This window comes from Sander lucioperca, chromosome 13 (genome assembly GCF_008315115.2).
Source record: "Sander lucioperca isolate FBNREF2018 chromosome 13, SLUC_FBN_1.2, whole genome shotgun sequence".
NCBI classification, from domain to species: Eukaryota; Metazoa; Chordata; class Actinopteri; order Perciformes; family Percidae; genus Sander; species Sander lucioperca.
The window spans coordinates 29,574,259-29,589,626 of NC_050185.1; the positions used below are offsets into that span (position 1 = coordinate 29,574,259).

Below are 15,368 nucleotides of genomic sequence, written 5' to 3' on the forward strand. Positions count from 1 at the left end.
AAAAGGATCTTACTCTTGAACAGAAATGTCGACCTGCTTAGAAATCCAGGGGCGTCAGACTGGGGGGGGAAAGGGGAATGAGTACCCAGGGACCTCATGTGAGGAGGGCCCAAAAAGATGCTAGAATGAATAGCTGTGGATGCGGGGAGGGGCCCATAGAAAATGCCTTTCTACAGGGCCCAGAATTTTATGCCCCTGTAAAAATCCTTTCCATAATGTTGTCAGACACTTAGAATATTAATCTGAGCCTGTCAGTGGCAAAACAAGCACTTTTGTGAAGGTAAATACAAGCTGAACAATCTCATAAAATTACACCTTTATTCTGATACGTTTTACTTCATTTCAATGTTACGCCTTCTTTTAAAAATAACTGTTGAAAAATTACAACTTTTCTCTTTTAAAATGAGATTAAAGATAATCTCATATGACTTCTCCCATAAAATGACTTCATTTAAATTAAACTAGAAATTAAAGGCACAACTTTTATTTAAAAATTTACTTTATTCCCTTCATGTTACAACTTTTGTCGTAAAATAACGTGTTCCGTTTTAAAATTGCAACTTTATCTCTTTAAAAAAAAGACTCATTTCTCATAACTTTGACCTTTTTTTTTTTAGTAGTAAGTAAAAGAGCAGATATGAACCCATCTGTTTTCAGAAAGCTAGAAACAAAACAAAAAACCCAGTCCGGTTTTTATTAACAGATTACTTTTATTATAAATATACAGTGTTAAAATGGAATGGTACCTGACACTGCCAGCCGTTTTACTTACGCTTATAGAAACAAAAACAAAAATGGAACTGGAGTTTGTGCTGCACATCTACAATCGTCAAAAGTCACACATATGCAAGAACAGCCCCAAAACAGCCAACAAAATGTAGCAACATGTTCTTTAAAAGGTACACTGTGTAGTGTTTACAGTATTTTATTAACTAAAATCAATGTCTTCATTCATAAATATGTCCTCATTGGTGTAAAATGACCTCTGCCAATGATCTGACTTATCCTTCTAAGCGAAGAATTTCTTATCTGCATTTACATTGGACGGGCAAGTCCAAGGAGGCTTCCACGTCGTTCTGTCATTTTGAAAAACTCTAATGGCTGAGAGGGACATAGAGCACTAGCCTAGCTGTCTAGTTAATCCACAACGCGTTCTCGTTCAGAGCCAACGTCACGTGACTGAAACCAGCTGAAACGGAGAAGGAGATCTGCGAGGGGCGCTCGTCACCGCCCCGGCAACATTTGAAAGCCTGCACTGCACTTTAGTTCATAATGGAGGATCATACTGATGCCGAGCCACAGGAGAAGGAATCCTCGTCGCCAAAAAAAAAAAGCAAAAATTGGAAGACATGTAGTCATAGCTTCTTGGTACATAACAGCTACCGTAGTTGCAACACGCTTTTGGAAAAGCGAGGCGCTAGAGAGCGCTATTCGTTAGAATGCAAAATACCATTTCACCGCTAGATGGGAGAAATTCCTACACAGTGTACCTTTAAACTGAAACAGGGGTGCGTTTAACACCGGGTTGTGTGCGCAAGCGCTCTGCCTATTTATTAACACGAGTTTACAGACACGTCTCTGCTGATTTGGCTTCACCTGTGACGCAGCCAATAAACCAGAGACACACCCACCAAACGAGAGAAAACATACCTCAAAGCAGTTGCACACCATTTCGAGGAAACGTGCCGTTCAACCAGGAAACCGTAGCAACAAAAAGATGCACACTGTTTTGAGACTGAACGTGCCCCAGGGTGTCATTCAAAAGGTCAAGTCAAACGGCAGGTAGACTGTGATTAGACCTGACAGCGGCGGGTCTCTTCAAAAAGTTCAACACAGTTTGTGAAAGAAAAAGAACCTGCGACCAAACTTCAGCTTTTAAAGTTTCATCTTTTGTTTTCGAGGAGGTAAGAAAGTAACAAACATGAGAAGAAATGGTGTCGAGTGATTAAAAATGAGATCACAGGAAGATGTGACTGACATTCATTGGTACTTAACATCCAACGGTTTATAAAAAGGTGCCACATGCAGCATGTAAATTCGTAAATTTGAGACTAGAGACGTTAAATTTCACCGGGCGACAGATTAAATAATCGATTAATTGCTGGTGTCAGCTTCTCAAATGTGGAAATTTGCTGGATTTCTTTGACTTTGGACAACATTTCATTACGTTGAATAGACTAAACAATCAATAAAAAAGTATTTGAAGTCTTTTTTTTTTTTTTTTTTTTTACACAAAATGTCAAATTAACTGATTTGTGTGGAAATTGTTTGGATTTCTTTGTCTTGATACTTTAAAAAAAAAATACTTTACAAAGCTAGTCAGGAAAAAAACATTTTGAAGACGTGATGGACATTTTATAGACTAAACAATTAATTCTTCAAATCGAGAAAATAATCTGCAGATACATCAATAATGAAAATAAGTTTTTGTCGCAGCCTAACGCTGGGTTTCCACAGGCAGCTGAATTAACGGCAGAGCGGAGCGATTCAATTCATTCCCTATGAGAACAGCGGTAGGAGCGACTTCCGTTGACGGCGGCGAAAGGGCCCCGCATGTTCACCCAAAGTTCACTCCGAGTTAAAAGATGTGCGATTTTCCTACAGTTTACTTTGTACGTCTCTGTGTGACTACAGGGACGTTAACAGCTAGCTTAGCAGAAGGTTACCCTGGCAGTTGGTATTCCTGGTGAGTTTTTGTGTGCATTTGTTTTAGTAGCAGTAGCATTTTAGTAACGTTAGCATTGTAGTAGTCTATATCCACGACGTTCCACTTCTGGGATTGCTCTGTTGCTGACGGAAATTCCGCCAGATGTCCTTTTCGGCCGGATGTCCGTCACCTTCCTCTTCCTTTGTGTTGGCGTTCTAAACTCTGGTGGACTATGGTTAACTGCTCCTCAGATCTCTGCAGGGTAAATCCAGACAGCTAGCTAGACTATCTGTCCAATCTGAGTTTTCTGTTGCACGACTAAAACTACTTTTGAACGTACACGTTCCACCAAAACAAGTTCCTTCCCAAGGCTATTTTTGCAGCGGCACCAGGGCTCTGCTCGGCGCTTAACGCCGCCCAAGATGATTCTGATTGGTTTAAAGAAATGCCATTAAACCAGAGCACGTTTTTCCTCCCATCCTGGAATGCTGTGTGGACTAACCAGACCCTCCTCCGCAGCGCTGTGGATGAGGGACTGGCAAAGTGAGACTAGCATGTAGCAATGACGACTAGCTGGTTGCCAGCAATACATAACGTTATTTGAATTAAACTAAACGCCGCTTTTTATGCGGCAAAGTGTGTGACTGGAGTAGAAAACTTACCAAATGGTTGTGATAGACCAGACTGACAGAAACGTATCAACACCAACAACTCATTGTCTGCTAAACGTGTACATCGTCGGCATCACGAGCAGAATATTCCAAGCGGAGTTGTGTCACCACAACATGACGCCGACTGTGTACACGTTTTGCAGACTTTGAGTTGTTGGTGTCGATATACGTTTTCTATGTGTCTATATCTGGCCTAACACAAACTGTTTGGTAAGTTTTCTACTCCAGTCACACACTTTGCCGCTTAAGAAGTTGTGTTTAGTTTAGTTTGAGTAACTTTACATTGCTAGCAACAAGCTAGTCGTCATTGCTAAAATGCTAACGTTACTACAATGCTACTACTACTACTACTAAAACAAAATATATATAAAACCCCACCAGGAGTACCAACTGCCTGAACAACCTTTTGCCAAGCTAGCTGCTAACATCCCTGTAGTCATACAAAGATGTATCATAAAGTAAGCTTTAGGAAAACCACAATATTTTAAATTGCACGTTTAGCGTGTGTGTATGTGGGAGAATATATTGGAGGCACGTTTGCGACTCTGCCCTCTCATTGGCTACCGCTCTGCAGAAGTTGACTCTGAGTGAACTTGGGGAGAGCGGTGAACATCCGGGGCACTTCCGCCGCCGTTAGCGGATTTGGCTCATACCGCTGTTCTCGTAGGGAATGAATTGAATCGCTCCCTTCTGCCGTTATTTCAGCTGCCTGTGGAAACCCAGCGTTAAGATATTCCACAGTTCCGTTTTATGACAAAGCGCCACAGAGTTACTCTTCTTCCGTCTGCCTGTTTGCTGTAGAAACAAACGGCGCCCTCTTCCTGTTAAAATGTCACATGTTGCACCTTTAATTTGATCAGTTATTCTTATGAATGTTGCTCACATCACTGAGCGCTCCGATGGCCACTGGGTGTGGAGTCCTGTAGGTCCAGTTTGCTCCGACAGCGCCCTGCTGCCGCGTCTGCAACAGGAGCCGTTGTTCAAGTCAATGGCATGAAGGCTTAATGAGCAAATGTCACTTTCATTTGCTTACAAATATCAACTCAATTTTTTTTTCACTTTTTAAGTATCAGGCACTTCATTTTTAAGTACTTTCCATAGATGAGCAGTGCCGTTTCAAGACCGATGCTGAAGTAGTGTGCAAAACACTGGATATAACTAATCTGTTTGAACATGCATAACAAAATGTAAACACTTACATCTTTAACTTTATCAAACGGTGGAAAGGAAAAAAAAAAAAGAAATATATATAAACCTAAAGAAACCTTTACAAACTAAAGCTTAAATAACCAAAAAACTATTTCGACTCTCATACCGGTTTAATAAACTAGAAGAGCTCCACTTTGAATGACACCAGGCGTTGGCGTCACCTTGTCATTAACATAAAAAAATTAACATGCATGAAAAAAATAAAACTAACAGGCAACACAACGCTCAGGAGTCAGACTGTGAGATCAACCGTTCTAGTGGAGCTGTGGTTGGACTGGGAGCCCCCCCCCAACCCCCGTGTTTGAGTTATACTTGAAATGAACTAGTTTGTACAAAGTGTCGTCTGAAGGCAAAGGTGTTAACGCTAGGGCTGCACAGTGTATCGTTTTAACGTCATCGCAATGTCAACTGGCGCAATATACTAGGGATAGACCCATTATCGGCCCTGGACCATTATCAGGCCGTGTTTTGGCAGTTTGCAGATCATCAGTATCTGCGTTTTATTTGCCTGATAACCGATAAAGTTAATAATTCAGAAGTACCGCTACTTTGTCTTGGCTCCAGCTCTGTCTGTTCCTCTGCTCCGGTTTCACTCACCACTGAGTCTGACTTAACGTCCCGACCACAACACTATCTGACTCGCTGTTACTGGCTATTATGTTGAAAGTTTTTAATTTATGAAATAACTGCTGAAAGCATTTAAATTAAGTTTTGTGTTGGAGTTTGTAATGTTCCAAAATCTTAATTTTGACTTAAAGATTTTTATTTTCTCTGTAAAATACATATTGGTTCCAAATATCGGTTTTATTAACTACCAATAATCGGTATCGGCCTTGAAAAACCAGTATCGGTCGATCCCTACAATAAACACACCGCGAAAGGCTGCGACACGTCGCAAAAGACACTCCGTACATATATCAGTAGAAAACTGCACGTCATCGTTATATTCAATCCAATGTTCAATTAGTTCAATAAAAGGAAGTTGGAAATGCTTTCATTTGTTTTTAATTCAACAAGCAGTTTGTTGTATTTTAGCAGAATGCTGAAAGCAGCAGAAATGCAGAATTAGTACACTTTAATATCTGATTATTTATCGCAAGTAATATCGCCACAGCGATATTCGACAGCATTATCGCATATCTTCCTCATGTGGTGCAGCCTTAGCTGACGCCTCACTCGAAGGGTGAAACGCCTGCTGCTACACAGGGAAGGTGGAGACGCAATGAATCGTTGGAACGGGGATAACGGAGCGCACTTTCAGACCGTTTCTCTCTACGACATTCAAGGTGTTGCACTCAAGGTGTTCATGCATAAAGTGACAAAAGAAATTACGTAGAGAATAATTTTAAAGAGAGAGCTTGAAAGATACGTTCCCAGCCGTTTCGGAAAGTTACAGAAATTGTCAGAGGCAGCCCCGTGGACGTATTAATAAGAGATGGACAATGCTGACAATTTATCACAGTGGACACTCAAGGTTAGCCTGGCTCCGCCCTCCTACGTACTTTCGCTCAATTTGAATTTTCCTTCACTATTACGTCTGGGTTTGCGGTATATTCTTGGGTTTTCTCCGGTCAAATCTTTGGCGGTACAATCAGCGAACAGAGGGAGTGGCTAAGAACGATGACGTCGAGGTCGTGCGCTAGTTTGAGTTGTAGTTCCGTAATGGCGGTGGAGAAAGATGCTAAGCCGACGTCACGACCAAACGTTAGTGATTGGTTATGGCAGATCCAGAGTGGCTCTGGGCAGATCCAATAGTTTTAAATTTCAACAGAGTAAAACGGCACGCATTGTTAGAGCTACTTTACGTCAACAGAAAATAATAGGGGGGGGGGGAAGGTTATTCACAGAAGATTAACTTTAACATTTAATTTCATTAAACACTAAACAAAAATTCCATGACTCTTCCAAAACTTAAAAGAACTTTTACTAATGTCTGAAAGTGTGCGCCGTCTTCCCCATTTTGACGTTAAGACACAAAAATGCATGCAGTTCATGCAGTTCTAAAAAGGTAACAAATGTGCCGTCATTATTCTTCGCTGGTGGTGCTTACTAAACGGCGTCTTTACCGCCACGTGGCCACTTTTTTTCGCTCCACCGTCGAGCGCGGGCGCTCAGAGCAGCTACCGACACTTTTACCTTCAGCCGCAGTCATACGAACTCTTTCCTTTGAAGCATACTGAGGCCTTTTACTGCACAACAGACCGAGCACGCTCAGAAACATCTCGCTGTAATAAATAAGGAAAGGTTTACAGACAGGATGAAGCAGAGCGAAGCGGACTGGGCATCGAGAACCGGTTCCAACTCGGAACCGGTTCAAAAATTACGATTCCGATGGAATCGTTTGGAACATTTGGTTTCGAATCCGATCATCGTTTTCCAAATTTAACACGTGCAAGTTTTGGTTTCCATAGCGGCCGGCGTACTTCCAGGCGCTTGTTGTGTTGCAGCCACAGAGCACAGTAAGCTGTGCTCTAAAGTGTGGCTTTATTTTATACTGAAAAAGCCCGGAAATATGTAAATAACTTCATTGAATCAAAATGAAATCTTATCTGTGAAATAAGCATGTGGCCCGTTTCAACTCCACCCCTCAAAGAATCGGAATCGATAATAACCGGAATCTAACCTGGTTGACACCAGACCCTTCTCGTTGTAACTGAGAGGGGGTCTGGGCACGCTTCATTCACAGCTCATTTCCAAAGGGGCATTAACAATGGACGCCGCTCAAATGCCTCTGGGCGCAATTGGATAATCCTTCAACCGATCAGACCAACGATCCGGGTGACGTAGCAGCGACCGCGGCATCAACGGGTTGCTGCGCTTCGGTGGCCGGCTTGTTGAACGTAAACAAAAAGCTGCTCGCCGTCGCTATCATCATCATCATCATCATCATCTATGTAAAGCCCGCCTCAACGGTTGTGATTGGTGCCTCGATTTGGAAAAATTAGGAATGGGCTTGAATGGGCTCTTGGCCAGACTGACTTGCAGAGCAAATCTCAAATTTGCCGGAAGTTCGTCAGGGTTTGCCCAGGCTAACCGGAATCCAAAGGAAGAATCAGAATTGCTAAAATCAAAACGATGCCCAACCCTAAGAGCGAGACACAGAATATACATTAATCCTGTCGTAAGATTATCAGACATTTTGTGAGACATATTTAATCTGCTGCATTGATTTGTTTTCAAGACGTAATCACAAAAGGCATTTCATCATCTTCCTCTTGTTAGAGTAGTAAAATAATGACTTATAATATCCTGAAATACTCACGACAACTCGGACTCCAACACGATGCCAAAGGTTACAGAGAGGTTATGGAGGTCTGCTGATTTCTGGCGGAGTTACGTGTGCTTTGGTGCATCTGCCCAGCTATATCTACTGAGTATACATTTCTCTACTCATGCATTCATTCACAAACAAGTCATATCCGTGTCACGCAAAGCCAACAGTCAAAGAAATTCCCCCCCAAAAAAAATCTTTTAATTTAGTTCTTTAAAATATTTTCTTAAAACTCTCTCTCTCTGGACAAATACATGTGCTGTGAGAAACGTTAGAACTTGTTTCAAGAGCAGAAAAAAAAGCAGTTTGAGACTGAAGTCAAGACTTAATGACTTGCTGAGATGAAAAGAATTTGCAGCTTTATCAATTAAAAAACAACAACAATATGGCTACATAACTAAGAATAAACAGCACCAGTTATTTTCGGTGTCGGAGTTGATTCCACTACTAATAAAATAACAAAAAAACGTTGGCAGAAGGAAAAAAATTAAAAAATGGCAAATATAAATATGGAAAAACAAATTAAGCACGTGGGTACAGTAGGTGTGCAAATCCGAAACAAACCGAGACGAGTCGAAGGAAAAGGCTGCGATTAAAGGGATACCTTGACATTTTAATGTTTGTTTTTTTTCCAGCTACACAAGTTTTTTGTCACGAGATGGAGTCGTGTTTTGTGTCGCCACTTTATATGAAGGAGAGGAAGAAGCCGGGGGAAGCAGCGGATCGGTTTAAAGTGGAAAACGGAAACACGTTCTTTGGTGAACGCTGCAGGTTTGATTTTCTCATTTTCATCTGGTATTAATACACGATCTGTATCTGGATATCTTCAGGAAGAATTCATATAAATGCAGCAGAATCTATAACAGTCAGAATATATCAGATCTCCGTCAGGTGTAAATGATACATGCCGCATTCTTAAAGCTATAGTGCGTAGTAAGTAAATAAGTGATGACAACAAACTGTCGGCGCATTTTTCTGCGAGCAAAAGTCGCCGGAAGACACCATTTTCTGAACATAGCCATACTGAGAAATCCAGAGAGAGTTGTGAGGAGCTGATAGTCTTAATTAGCTTTGTAGCAACTCATTTGGCAACGGCTTGAATGTAACGGACGTTTTATTAATTAAAAAAGTTACACACTGAAGCTTTCAAGCAATAGTTCAACATTCATTATCATATTTGCTTTCTTGTTGAGATTTAGATAAGAAGATCGAGACCACTCTTGTTTCTGTACGCTAAATATGAAATTAGCGTAGCTTAGCACCAAGACTGGAAGCGGGGAGAAACAACTACCAGCCACTCTAAAGCTCACCGATTAAAATGTTACAATCTTCTTTTAATACACACAGAACCGGAAGTGTAAAAACATCAATTTGAGGTTTTGCAGGGGGTTATGTGTCGGACTATGGGACTCCAGGAAGTCACTGCTCCCAGCCAACAAATAGTCTGGCATATAACCCTCCCCCCCCACCGTGTTACGTATCCAGATACAGATTGCAGATTAAAGGATCATTCCGGTGATACTTTATTATTTTATTGTCAACAAATTCCATGAACTGACCCAAACTTTTACAAACACCAACTGCGACTAAGTCTGTCTGTGTTCATGGACCAGCATCCAACCCTGCAGTCTATCCAAATGCATGATGGGATAAGATCCACCCCCACCCCCCTGAAACCGATGAAGCAGGTGGAAATGTTCAAAAGAAAAACCTGAGGTAGTCTGAATGTTTGGGCTACATGTTCACGTTGGATCTCTACACACAATTCTCCCTCCTGTGCCGATTTCTTATCCGTTGAACAACCTCAACAGTGGCAGTGATGAAGGCGAGACGACGGCACTGTGTGGCCACAGCGGCCTTTACAACACAAACAGCAGGGCTGGGTATCCAACCTTAACACTTTCTTACTAGTGCTGTATGACATGAGTCAGCTGGCATTGAATGTCTGGTCAGATTTGAACACTTCTTGATTTAAAACCTACACCTTTTAATTAAAATTGAAGGACTTTGGCTTCTCTTGTTAAAAGTTTTGTAGGAAACGCATGTTTATATTTCTCAAGGTAACAACATCTCAGGTATCGTAGCCACACCAATATTTCAAAGACACCCTGCCCAAGTTAGGAGTGAAGGGAAACTAGACCGGTCCAACATCAAGGTATCTCTTTAACTGAATGTATTCGAAGCCGGCGATGAAACAGATCGCAGGCCACTTAAGGCACATTTGTGTAAGAAAAGTTTATACAATTTTAGCTAACGAGCAGGACTATAGAAAGGCTTCACTTAACGAGCTATACTGTGAAGACTGAGGAGCTCCAGATAACATCCAGACACTTTATCAGAAAATAACTATCTCTCCACAGAAGTAGAGTACAATTTAAAAATGAAAACTACCAAACTACAGTACACCGCAGATGCTAAATTATGAAGTATTGATGCATAGCATCACCCATAGATAGAATTGATTTTTTTTTTAATTGAAGTAATATGGATCTTATTCAATATTTCACTGTAATATTGAATAGTGGAGTTAATAGTGTTATGGAGGGTTATGGCAGTGTTTGTTAAATAGTCACAGTCTCACTCCTCTGTTTCTTTTTTTACCTTAAAAGAGACAGAAATCGACAGAGGAAGGAAGAGAAACTGATTTGTGATTGTCATGAGTCTCAGTGTCGTCATTCCGCTGCAAAGTTCAATCGACGACATGATCGAAAAACAACAAGGAGACAAAAATGGGAAACAAAAGAGAAGTTGTGAGTTCAAATGTTGCTCAAATAGGAAGCAAAGAAACATCCCTGCTCGACCGCTGAAGCATCCGGCGTCCAAAACCAACACCAAAGCCCCGCGGTGGATACGACTTTCCACATTCCAAAAGCGACAAATCCCCGATTTATCCGACAGTTTTCTGATCACAAAATGCTAATATCGACAGAGGGAATAATGCTAAAAACAGTGCGACTCAGTGTTTGAGGGCCCGGCTCTCTTCAGCTCTGCAGGACCGGGACCAGAGAGGCGGGCGAGATCTTTCTCCTGCTGATCCGACTTCTGTAGTTTCTTGCTTCTCTCAGTTTCACATCGCTCTATTTCCACCACCTCCTCCTTTACTTCTTTCTTTACAGCCACTCCTCCCTCTCCTGTCTCTGTCTCGGTCCTCTGGGTTTCAGCCATAGATTCTGGAGGAAGAAATTTCCCAAACCTCGTCCCGTTCAGATCCTCCTCGAATTTCACCTGGAAGGGTGGCAGCCCGAGCAGGAAGGCCCTGATCCGGCTGGGGGAGCTCAGGTCTGCGGGTTCCTCCTGGTTCTTCATCTCCACATCCTGCTCTTCTCCTCCTTCGCTTCCTGCGGAGCTGGGCCGGCCGCTCGGGCCCAAGTCCTCGGCCTGCTCCGTGCAGCCGGGTCTGGGTCTCTTGGATGGCGGTTGATCCGTGTTCCCGTTGATCGCTGCCAGGCCCGCCTCTGGCCCCTCTGTGCTGGGTCTCTTGGCCGCGAAACGCTTGCTGAGGTTGAGAGGCAGCGCCTGCTCCGGGGGAGGGGTGATGGGAGAGCAGGGGGGCTTGGGGCTCAGGTCCTGGGACAGAGCCTCAGACAGTCGGCGAGTGAAGGTCTGGAACTGGGACGAGCCCAGACGAGTCCTCATCAGCTGGCACACCTGAACGCTGCAGTCCAGGTTCAAAGGCAGGACCCGGAGAGGGGGCAATGGAGGCCGGTTCCTGGCGTCCCGACTGCCTCCTCTCTGGGCCGCCTCGTCCACGTTACACCCGGAGCAGTGGTTGTGCTGCTGGTGGAGCTGAGGCTGAAGCTGGTCCCCGCTGGGGTGAGACGTATCCGGGCTTCCAATTTTGGGCTGGAGGGTGTAGATGGTCGGATGGTGCTGGGCCGGGTCCTGGGGCGTCAGGGCCGGGCTCTCCGGACCTCTCTGGAGGCTGATGCGGTTCCTGAAGACATCCAGAGGACAGACGCCTTTGATTGGGCTGAAGCCGCCCAGAGATCCTCCGACGAAGTGGCGAGGCAGAGTGGAGAGGAGCACGCCCGGAGCGTGAGCCACAGACTCCCCTCTGTCCGGCTTCAGCTCCTTCGGTTTGGGCTGGAAGGGGAGGAAGGGGGCGGACATGGGGGAGAGGTCGGGGGTGAGGGGCATGTTGACAGGAAGGATAGCCGGCTGGATGGGCTGCATGAAGGGAGGAGAGAAAAAGAACAAGGAGGTTCTTATTATCATAAAAAAACATAATCATGTTTATATTGTTCTGCATAGTCTATATAAAAAAGGTAAAAATACCTTGTAACCAAATCCGATTTATTACTCAAGTAAGTTTTTACTTGGGAATTTGCCTTGGTGTATTTGGTGCATACAATAAACATATTACAAAGGAAATAACCAATAAAGTAGTGTAAGTACTGCTATATATTTCAATATAAGTACTGTATGTATGTAAAAGACACTATAACAAATACGTACAATATAACTGCGTAAGAAAGGGAAAGAACGAAGGCTGTACGGTTGGGTGCGATGTCCACAAGTTCACAGTATACGTGCAAAAACTATTGTGATGTTACATAAAGTATGGATGAAGTATGACTTTAATTACTATAAAATATGTCCGTGAATGCAAGACCAATCAGCTGGGAAGTTACAAATTATAACAAACAATTGCAAGGAGAGGGGTTAGAGCCTGGCCAATATATCGGCGGGCCGATATTTGCCATTTTCCAAACTATCGGTATCGGCATTTATAATGGCCGATAAATGAAAATTAAAAAACAAACAAACAAAAAAAGAAACACCCTTCAACCATGTTATGAGTGTTGGAGTTGCATAGTTTGTCCACCAGAGGGCGCTCTACAAGGTCCCTGTGGACAACACTTTGATTTTTGTTGTTATTGTGTTTTTGTTCAAAGGACTTTAAATTTCATATCTTAAGTTTGTATTTTTATACATTTTATTTATCAGAACTAATCATTTTCATAATTTATCAGAACTATACATTTTATTTATCAGAACTTTAATATATTTTGATGTTCCTCTGTTCTGTTGTGACAATAAAACAAACAAGTTTATTTTTAAACTGCATTATCATATTATTTTAGTGAGGACTCATAAATAACTAATGTTAGGGAAATCTGTTTAGTTTACAGTTTCTGGATTTAAAAAAAAAAGTATCTATCTATCTATATATATCTATATCTCTATATCTATATCTATATCTATATCTATATATATATATCTATATATATCTATATATATCTATATCTATATCTATATATCTATCTATATATCTATATCTATACATCTATATATATAGATATCTCTATCTATCTATCTATCTATCTATCTATCTATCTATCTATCTATCTATCTATCTATCTATATCAACCAATATATCGGAATATCGGATTTTTAAATCACCAAATATTTGTATTCCCCAAATATTTGTATCAATATTGGCCTTAAAATTCCTTTATCGGTCGGGCTCTAAGAGGGGTTTGATTTCATCAATATATAACTGGCTTACACCTGGTTCTAAAGAAACATTGGTAGCCAGACTTGACTCTAAAAGAGGACATTTCAGGAAACGACTTGTGATGAAAAAAAATCAATAAAAACATTATACAAAAATGAAAAACTATGTCTGTGAATCTAATTTCCCCTGCAGAGTTTGAGTGTTACCCTGGGTGTGCTGCTGGGGAGTGGTCCACCTCCGACTCGGACTGGAAGCAGAGGACTCTGCAGCTGCGACTCGCCCGCTGCTCTGGCTTTCGCCTGCTGCTGGGCCATCAGCTTGGCCTGAGCGATCAGCGTGGCCTTGTTGCGCGTGCCCGGCGGCCGGCCTCGGCCTCTCTTCACCACCACGGTGCCGTTCGGGTTCACGATCTGCTCAGAGAGATGAAGACCAGCGGTCATATGTGGTGTCTTCAAGCCTATACTAGATGTTCAAGTGTATTTTTTTTTTTTTTTGCTGCTGCTGCTGTTGAAATTTGTATTTACTGTATTTTGCACATTTTATGTATTGCTGTATACATATTAACATAACGCACATTAAGTTCGCCAGCAATGAAATGTGCTACATCAAGAAACTTCCCTTGCCTTCTATATCTGGCAGTGGTGGAAGAAGTACTCACATTATTTACATAAGTAAAAGTACTAATACCACAGTGTAGAAATTAGGGATGTCACGATACCAAAAATCTACCAACAAAAGTACACAATACTCGATACTAAAGTCGATACCACGGTGTGTGTACCAAAAAAAAAAAAAAAAAAAAAGAGGAAGAAAATAACAATACTTAAACATTAATTCCTTTATTTAAACATTTGGGGGGAGGGGGGCAACGTCATGTCACTCTTCTTTCAGTGTTTTCTTTTAGTTTCACCTTTCTGTTATGGTGTGGAGTGGAGGGGGCAAGGAGAGCGTGATTTACAAAAACGTCAGTCTTCTGGACCCCACAGCCCGTTGCTTTGAAGCCTGGCATCACCACACAGCCAGCGCGCGGTACCGTCTTTCACACAGCCGCGTAGGGTACCGTCTTTCACACAGCCAGCGCACGGTACCGTCTTTCACACAGCCAGCGCACGGTACCGTCTTTCACACAGCCGCGTAGGGTACCGTCTTTCATGAGTTCACCCGGAACTCCCAGACAGCAAGCATGTTTAGTTACGTCTGTTTCTCTCTGCCGTTGTTTTTCACAAAGAACCGGGCTGGTTAAAGTTAACTGATGTTTTTGAGGTCCGTTAAAACAAGCGCTATCAGAGCACACGTTAGGTCGTGATAGACAACGGCAGAGAGAAATAGGCTCACTTGCGGAGTTCAAGGTGAAGTTGTGAAAGACGCTGCCGTAGATGTACGGTAAAGCCAGAAGCTGAATGCGTTCAAGCCGTACAGGGAGATGAGGGGCTATTTGCTGTTTTTCCGTGCTGGTCGGTGTTCTTCTTCAGCATTTAGCAGCAGTCTAGAACATTTTTAACGTTAGGCGTATATACTGCCCCCGTCAGGTCTGGAAGGATTGCATCCCCCGGTACATACGGTACTGTGGAAAAATGAGTACCGGCACGTTTTCAGAATTTTGGTACCGAGTTGGTGCCCAAGGACCGGTTCTCGTGACATCCCTAGTAGAAATACTCAAGAGCGAATTTGGGACGGCTGAGATATTCCAAGTTATTCAGTGATGCAAACTGATTTTTTTCCGGAGTCACGGTGATGCCGTGTTGTGCTGTGTCTATCATCTCCAGTGTTATTGGGCTGTTTTGACTTGTGGGTGAGCCGATTTAATCTTTATTAACTCACTGCCAAAATACGCTTTTAAAAGTTATTACATTCTAAAAACAGAGCAAAAAATTTCTACAATGTCCTAAAATTTGGAGCTTGTTTTAGCCTTAGGATATTATGTGAATGTGACTGTTGACCTGTTAACACGCAGGATGTCTGCGGATTTATCAAGGTACAATTTCAATCTGAAGCAATTTTTTAAAAAGGTACATTCAGATATTTTAGTCAATATGATTGTTTCTAAAAACGTATCCAGAGTCATAATGTCAAAAGTATAATTTCATAGTGTTTCTTTAAAGACCTGAACTA

The 15,368-nt window shown here is 42.3% G+C and overlaps 1 protein-coding gene across 1 annotated transcript in view; it reads right to left on the reverse strand.

The window, feature by feature from the left end:
• Positions 1-8,430: 8,430 nt before the first annotated feature.
• zgc:77151 (uncharacterized protein LOC337153 homolog) overlaps positions 8,431-15,368 on the reverse strand; it is a 42,279-nt gene continuing 35,341 nt past the window's right edge. Inside the window, exons 11-12 of the mRNA XM_031308057.2 lie at positions 13,463-13,666; positions 8,431-11,965 (exon numbers count right to left, since the gene is read on the reverse strand). Of these exons, the coding sequence (XP_031163917.1) occupies positions 10,739-11,965; positions 13,463-13,666 (1,431 nt within the window). The 3' untranslated portion in view covers positions 8,431-10,738. The remainder of the gene's footprint in view (positions 11,966-13,462; positions 13,667-15,368) is intronic.